Source organism: Zingiber officinale, chromosome 5A (assembly GCF_018446385.1).
Source record: "Zingiber officinale cultivar Zhangliang chromosome 5A, Zo_v1.1, whole genome shotgun sequence".
NCBI lineage: Eukaryota > Viridiplantae > Streptophyta > Magnoliopsida > Zingiberales > Zingiberaceae > Zingiber > Zingiber officinale.
The window spans coordinates 102,659,743-102,668,562 of record NC_055994.1 but is presented as its reverse complement, the minus strand read 5'-3'; the positions used below and the strand labels follow the sequence as shown (position 1 = coordinate 102,668,562).

General features: G+C 37.0%; 1 protein-coding gene across 1 annotated transcript; it reads left to right on the top strand.

The window, feature by feature from the left end:
• The first annotated feature begins 3,343 nt into the window (after positions 1–3,343).
• On the top strand, positions 3,344–6,391 carry LOC121981272 (polyamine oxidase 1-like). The gene is made up of 10 exons (XM_042533712.1): positions 3,344–3,523; positions 3,617–3,866; positions 3,950–4,096; positions 4,208–4,454; positions 4,789–4,932; positions 5,026–5,175; positions 5,252–5,506; positions 5,708–5,789; positions 5,905–5,993; positions 6,193–6,391. The coding sequence occupies exons 1-9, from the start codon at positions 3,361–3,363 to the stop codon at positions 5,982–5,984; spliced, it is 1,518 nt and encodes a 505-aa protein (XP_042389646.1). The 5' UTR covers positions 3,344–3,360; the 3' UTR covers positions 5,985–5,993; positions 6,193–6,391.
• The last annotated feature ends 2,429 nt before the right edge of the window (positions 6,392–8,820 follow it).

Sequence of the window (8,820 nt, the reverse complement as noted above, 5' to 3'; positions counted from 1 at the left end):
CGTCCTTGGTCATTTTGTCCTGGTTCTTCATCCGACTCTCATAACAATGCGGGGATCAATTTCTACCGCATATATATATATCCTAGAAAAAAAAAATCCTCCATTTCCTAATCATCTTTACTATCTGTAATGAATGGGCCAAAACGAGAAGGGTCTCGTTTTTGTTGGAATCGTGTCCTCTAATTTTTTTTATAAAAAAATAAAAAATCTCGTTCCACTCATCTTTTATAAAATTATATAAGTACTCTCAACTGTATTCTTCAATCGATTTTAAATTTTTATAAGTAGATTTCAAATTTAAATCTTATAATATGAATATTATTGAATAGAATAATTTTGTATTACAGCTCATAATTATTACAATATAAATATTAAATAGGATTAAGTTCGGATTGTAACCGTTAAAATTTTGTAACTGTTACCATATAAATTTTAAGCATTACGAAATTAGAATTATTATAATATAAATATTATTGAATAAATTGAGTCCGTCCAACCGATTAAGAGTACAAATTTAAAATCAACTTATCAAAAAATCAAAATCGGCTGAACACCACTATATTTAAGGTTATGTAATTTTTATAAATGGACCGATAAGATGGAGTGTCTTTTTTATTATGTTTTATGTCATGAGTACGAATAGGCTTGGATCGGTACGGTATACCGTATCCAAAATCGAATACCGTATATCGTATCGAAAAAATCGGTATTCTAAAAATTGATACCGATACCGTACCGACATTTCGGTATACCGAATTTCGGTATATCGAAATGTCGGTACGGTATCGGTAAAATACCGTCATGCCGAAGTTATATATATATTACATATAATATATAAAAAATAATTGTCTTGTAATGAAGGGCAGTGATCATATAAGAATAAGAGTTTGAATTTCGGACCCAAATATGTAAAATTGAAGATTAAACCAGTAGCTAATGGTCCCAGGGTGATGACTCGCCGGAGACTCGTCGAAATTTTGCCAGAAATAACTAAATGCTAGCTGGAAAAATAGGGGAAGCATATAGGCTTCAATCCCTACTAAAAATACCATAAATCCACCAAAGAAATAAAAGCTAAAACTCACTGGAAAATCGGACAAGAACTTGCGCAAGCATAACTCTCATAACAGAGCTCGGTGATTAGATTTCTTCAGATTCAATGAAGGGAAAAAATATTAGGGCTGGAGAAGAAGTTTCTAAGTTGTTGTGCATCTTCTTCGGCGACTATGTGCGGTGGTCGACTGTGGAAGGAAAGAATCGCGAGTCGCGACGTGTGCGCCGATGGCGCAAGGAGAGAACATGGTTTGGGGCCGTTTAGGGTTTGGTTTAGGCTTTAGGGGAATCTAAATTAATCATTTAATCTATAGTTATTCGGTATTTCGGTATACCGAAATATTTTAAATCCTTACCGTTACCGTTACCGAAAAATTCGGTACGGTATGATACCGTACCGAATTTTTCGGTATACCGAAAATTTCAGTATATACGGTATTTTTTCGGTACGATTTTTCGGTATTTCGATATTTTTTTCCAGCCCTAAGTACGAATAAGGGGAGACGGTTCATCGCTAAAATTAATCAGATTTATTATAATATTTATAATAGATACGATTTCATAACTATTATTAATTCTGTCTAAATATTAGGGAGATAACGTGCAGATGTCCGCTCTGTTGACCGTGTGAAAACTTTGAATTAGAGAAAAAAGGACTTCTTTCTCTCTGCACACATCAAAGAAAGCATACAGGACGTCAGTGCTAAAAATCAAGAGAAGAGGACCTGGCGTAGGCTCTCGATCTGATACTCAAGTCAGTATACTAGCCTAGCGGAAATAAGAACAGTAGATAGCTAAGAGTAATTGAGAAGCATAACTGAGAGTAACTTGATGTGATTTCACTTACTCCGCCAATAGAGAAGACTTCTCCTTTATATACCACCTCTCATAACCTTTGGAATCATGAGGTGACAGAAAATGTCGGGTGTCAAAAGTTGTTGAGTAAGAGAATATATATAACTTGGGAGGCGTATAGTCACCGTCCAAGGAATCTTCCGTTACTTGTGTGCATCCCTTTTGTAACTTATGTCATTAATGAGGCAGTTGAAGGAATATACTATTATAAGTTGTTGGCTGATGGAAAGTGTAATCATCTTCGAGAAATGTTTTAGTTAATGCTCATATTACAATAAAGGAATATTCTATGACAAAACAGTTATTATTCTGACAGGTTATTGTAATTCTCTGACCATGCTATCTGCTTAGTGTATCCTCAACTGGATCTTTAAACTGATCGACTGTATAACCGTCTTTCCCTTAAGTCGTTTGGTTATGCATTAAGTGTTGCTGGAAATATGCTCTGAAAGTAATCTAAAGCTAAGTCCCCTAGGTCTGTTGGTCTTTAGCCGATCGATATATATCAAGATACTTGCCTCTGAGAAATGGGGAACTAAGTCCCGGGAGATTTGATCGGTACTTTAAATCAATTGTCTATATAAGAGAAGACATGTCTTTAGAGTGAAAACCTGAGATCTGGAAATCCGATATATCGGGTTTATAAGTGGAACTACTTTTCTGTATGCATGAGCGGCAAGCATACTGAGCTGTATAAATCTGATCGGAATTATTACAGACTGACTATATTAAGGAAGATTGGAATGTTAGAAAATTCATAAGGTCGACCAGCAGTGGGGTCGACCGGTCATATACTGAAAGATTTATACTGAGTGGGAAGCTGAGTTCCCTTACTCCGACTGAACGTATGACCGACAGGATCTATGATAGGTCAGACATCCCTTAAACTCGGTCAGTTATCAAATGATCGGATATATGATAGATGTCTTGACACAGGAATGGAGTACTAGGCCGACTGTCCTTGTACTAAAGGTCTTAGCGTTGGGCGAATAATAAAACCTCATGGAAAATGATACACTAGTTGTCACCTCCCTTTAACTTTAACTATCACATTATCTTAACTTTAACTATCACATCATACTTAGATCCACCCATAATATCCAGGTATCAATTAACACAGATTTACTTTATTCCTATGAATCGATTTATAGGTTATTACATATTCTAGGTTATAATAATACGAGGATTATCATTTAACAATGGGCTGATTGGATGAGAAATTTTTTTAATAAAAAAATAAAAGAGAAACGTTCATTGGTTAAAAAAAAAAAGGCGTGTTTTGATTTTTTTGACTTGATAAGACTTTACGTGACTGTTGGAAGCTTCTACAGCTTGTTCAAATTTCTGTCGATATTTCACGATAAGATTTGAGTGGACATTAACTCCTGTTCTTGGCCTCCTGCTCTATATAAAAACACGACGTCAGTCTAACGCTGCTTCCAGTGCTGTGTAATGCTTGAGATGAGAGACATGGGCGCACCAATCAACCCCCTCGCCCTAATTGTGGCTCTCTTCCTCACACTCTCCAGTACTACTACTCTCGTCGTCGGAGGATTCACCGGCTTCGGCTCCGCCGCCGGCCCTTCAGTCATCATCGTCGGCGCCGGGATGTCTGGTCGACCCACCGACCCCTACTTTCTACCATATCCTTCACGCGCACGAAACCCATAAATTAAATGCTCTACCATTTATAAATTATATATTACAGGGATCTCTGCCGGGAAGACTCTGTCGGACGCCGGGATCAAGAACCTGCTGATACTCGAGGCGACCGACCGCATAGGCGGGCGGATGCGGAAGACAAACTTTGCGGGGATAAACGTGGAGATGGGAGCGAACTGGGTGGAGGGCGTCAATGGCGACACTGTCAATCCCATCTGGACCATGGCCAACAAGCTCAACCTCAGAAAGTTCCGCTCCGACTTCGATGGCCTCTCCTCTAACGCCTACCAAGAAAAGTAATTAATATTATTACTTCCTAGCTATATATATATATATATACACACTCTTCTGATGAATATATATTTATAATTTTATACAGTGGTGGTCTTTATGAGAGCTCGGTAGTGGAGGGGGTGATCGATGAGTTCGACAAGGTGGACGAGGCGGCGAGCAAGTACTCCAAAGCGTTGCCTCCCAGCGGATCCAAGGACATCTCCGTGCTCACCTCTCAGCGGCTCCAAGACCAGTAATTAATATAATTAACTAGTTAAACCTGTCTAATTAACTACGTTAATTAAGTCTGTCTTAAATATTATATTAGTTATCAATTCATGCATGGATATATATATGTACACAGCGTTCCTACGACGGCGTTGGAAATGGCGGTGGACTACTTCAACTACGATTACGAGTTCGCGGAGCCGCCGAGGGTGACGAGCCTGCAGAACACCGTGCCTTTAGCTACCTTCGCCGACTTCGGCGAAGACGTCTACTTCGTCGCCGACCAGAGAGGTTACGCGAGCGTCGTCTACGACTTGGCCAGCCAGTACCTTCGAACCAGCAGCAATGGCTCCATCATCGACCCTCGCCTTTCCCTTAACAAGGCATATGAAAACATTTTTAAACATTAATCATTAATAATCGCACATAAAATTATATTATTATTATTTCTTATTTATTTATTTATTTATTTTTCTAATTGAAATATTTATTAATCATCTAACTATATAATATATTTGTACCATCTTAACTACTGAAGTATTTCTTATTTCTTATTTCTTTTTAATATTTTTATTTCTTATCTTATATATTTTCACACATCCATTTTTAACATCATCTCGTAACATAATAAGTTTAATCATCATTTTATAAAATTTTAAAATTAAAATAAACATCTGACGTTCAACTACTCTTGTAAAAAAAAAAAAAAAATTACAGGTGGTTAGACGTATCCAATATGGCCGTGGCGGCGTCACTGTTTCCACAGAGGATGGATCTGTTTACAAAGCGAACTATGTGTTGGTTTCAGTCAGTATTGGAGTTTTGCAAACAAAACTCATCAAGTTTGAGCCAGTCTTGCCTGTAATTATTAATTGGCTTCGAACTAGCACACACTTTAATTTAGTTTAATTAGTTCATGAATTAATGGATATATATATATGCTCTGATTTGTAGGATTGGAAGATCCTCGCAATATATCAGTTCGATATGGCTGTGTACACCAAGATCTTCCTCAAGTTTCCTTCCACGTTTTGGCCTCAAGGAAATGGGACAGAGTTCTTCATCTATGCTAGTGAGAGAAGAGGATACTACCCAATTTGGCAGGTGTGTGTGTATATATATATATATATAACGATCTTTAGATGTCAATTATACTGATGAACAAAAGTTGTCATTGTAGCAATTTGAAAAGCAATACCCGGGAGCTAATGTTCTATTAGTCACCGTCACGGATGAAGAATCGAGGAGGATCGAGCAACAACCAGACTCGCAGACGAAGGCGGAATGCATGGAGGTGTTGAGGAACATGTTCGGAAAAGATATACCGGAAGCAACCGATATACTTGTTCCAAGATGGTGGTCGGATAGGCTCTTCAGAGGCACATTTTCGAATTGGCCGTTGGGAGTCAATCGATTTGAGTACGATCAAATTAGGGTAATTGTTTTTACCCTAACATGATCTACATCTAATTATTGCTCTTCCATATTAGTTCATACCCTAGAACCTAATAACTATACTTAATTAATCGCTCTATATGAGTTATCAATTATCCACTGCTTAAATAAGACTTAAACATCAAGGTATAGAACTTCTTGGTTATACTGATTAATTGTGAACACTTTCCTTGTTGTGAAGGCACCGATTGGGAGGGTTTACTTCACCGGTGAGCACACGAGTACCCATTACAATGGCTATGTGCATGGAGCTTATCTTGCAGGTCTGAGTTTGTGGTTATTTTTCTCTACTTTCTAATTCGCCATAGCCGATGATATTTTGGATTCGAATGACTATTTCTACCGACTAAAGGTTTGATTATGATGTTAACTTCTCAGGGATCGATTCGGCAAATATAATGATCAGTTGCGTCAAGAAAGGATTGTGCAAGTATGAAATCAAGCCAAAGGAATCGTAGATCAAGAAGGTACGTAATACTATGACTTTTTTTTTTTTTTTCAAAAATATAAGAAAAATAATTATCCAAGACTTCTAGTCATTTGTAATTAAAAACCTAAAAGAGCACACAAAAGTTGAATAGAATTGTAAGAACATGTAGTTTTTTTTATGCTAATATGCAAGCTAAGTAACAATTATATTGATCTCAATTGCTTTTTGCCATACAGGTTGATCACAAATAAGGCAGCCATAATTCTTGAACGAGGATGTAAAATCATCATTTTAATTTGCTTATCGATCAAGTAGGTTATGTAGAAATAAGGCGTGCCATGGTTAGATCTATGATTAATTTGGTTCTCCTATGTAGTAAGTGTACCATTTGTGGATGTGTTAATGCATTAGGTCAAATCCAATTTGCTTTCAAAATGCATCTACTTTTTTTAATTTCATTTAGAAGTGATTGTGAGCCACAAATATAACCCTAAACTATGATTGAGAGATATGGAATAAAACTCAAGTGAATGCAACTATAAATTCTTTTTCGCCCCTAACCAAAGAGTTAGTATAGTTTGTGGAATGATTTGAAAGAATTATATTGAAGTGTTAATTTAGAGGGTGAGCCACTAACCACCTCTAAAGGTATTCATAGAATTTAATCTACTATTATGTTCAAAATCCGAATGTTGGGACTCGTGCGAGCTCGAGAGGTGAATAACTTCGATTACTTCTCATCTTCACTTTGTGTTCGTCATTGAATGTGTAACAAAAACATCAAGCAACCTCATTCTTGGAAACGCCTCATACACAACACCTTGGTTTTACTTGGTATCTGCCTTCTTGAAGTGACTAATCCAAAGGTCCATTCCTAACGATCTTCTTCCACTATAAACTCCTTCATTCTTGGAAATTTTCCGGAGACGGAGAAGTCTCTTACAAACTTGATTGTAGAAGAACACAACAAGATGAACAAACGCAAATACAATTGAAAACAAAAATAACTTTACAATAAAACCTCACTTTGCTTGCTATCTTGTTGCTTGAAAATATCTCTTGTTGACTCAGAAATGCATCAACACTTCATCTCAGAATCTCCAAGAATTAGCGACTTAAAATCTCCACGAAACCGCCTTTTCTAGGGAGCTTTCGAGCTAGAATACGCTTCCCAATCAATTAGCCTTACCCCAATCAATTATCAGTCGGATCCGATTGTTCAAACCTGCAGAACAACTCTTTTCTACTTGATTAATCGATTGGTAAGTCACACCAATCGATTGTTGGATGTCAATCGATTCTGCATCCTTCTTTCGAACAATCGATTGCAGCAATTGATTGATTGTTGCCAATCGATTCCGAGTCATTCTGTGCTCTCGAAATAAACTCTCAGTTGATTGCATTGGGTCAATTGATTGCCCAACCCTAAACCCCGAGTTTGGGTTTAGGGTTTACCAATCGATCACCACCTCTCATCAATCTATTGCAAACCCTAAATTCAGCTATTCAACCCAGAATTTGTGTCTTGTCTGGTATCTGTTGACTTCAACCTATCAAAACTTTCTCTTTCCAACATCCAGTCATCCATGATATGTTGGGACTTCCCATTGTCCAATATCCAATCAATCCTGATCTATCGAGACTTTCTTACCAAGTGTCTAGCCAATCTTTGCCCCACTTAGACTTTTCTCTCGATAACTTTTCATTAGACTTTCAATCACCAAGTATCCAGTCAACCTTTGATCTACTTGGACTTTCCTCTTACCTACTTCTCATTGGACTTCGACATCGTCAAGTATCTGGTCAATCTTGACCTACTTGACTTCTCCCTCATATATTGATCAAACATAGAAACACAAGCTCGAGTTAACTTGAACTTTGTCAACATGGCCAACCTTGACCCGAGATCGATTACATCAACAATCTCTCTCTTTTTTATGTTTGACAATATATTAAGTTAGGCTAACTCATTAGTCTAACTTTCTTCTTCTCATGCCAAAGCATGAATGAGAGTTTCCTAATTCTTAAATCCTACATTCTCCCCCTTTGGCACACATAAAAAATCTCTTCCAAAATTTCATTCATTTTAACTATTCAGCATCCCAATAGAGGTTGTCTACCTCCTATTGTTTCTAATGCTCCACCTTGACCATTCAACCATTATCCTTCAAATTTTCTCCTTTCTTATCCAAATTATGTCTTTAAGGTGGAACTCCCCTCAAAGCATCTTTTAATTTTTATTATTGCACTAATAATGATTTAAAGTTCCTAAACCTTCATGAAATCCTAAGAATTTAAGTCATGAGGTTGAAAACCTAACCTTGTGTCTAAACTTTCTCCTTAAATCCTCATCTTCCCTTTTTTAACATCCCTTTCTCATTTTTATCAATAAAATCACCTTTGAACGATTATCCAAGAATAACATAGGGTTAGGGATAGTTACAATACCTTAATGTGAACCAACTGGAATAAACTCATTTTAGTCAAAATATACAACTACCAATTGATTGGTATCAGTTAACAATTGATTGGTACTTGAGTTAATCGATTGGTGTCAGCTCCCAATCAATTTCCGTATGTATCAATTGTTAGAGCAATCTAAGTACCCCAGGTTTTGATATTTGAGAAAAGATTTAAGTTAGATTTATTATTATATTTTATATGCATTGTGAGTCTGCAAGATACAGGTACAACAAGGAAAGTCCAAGTATGAGCTTGGCAAAAGAGAAAAGTCCAAGAGGATCTTGCCGGTGTAAGTCTAAGTATGTAGTCTTGGCAACATAAGTCTAAGTGTGACTTGGTAATGTACTCAGGGGTCAAATCCTAGGGTTAGAGTTTGACCAGTTGACTGGGGCAGAGCATAG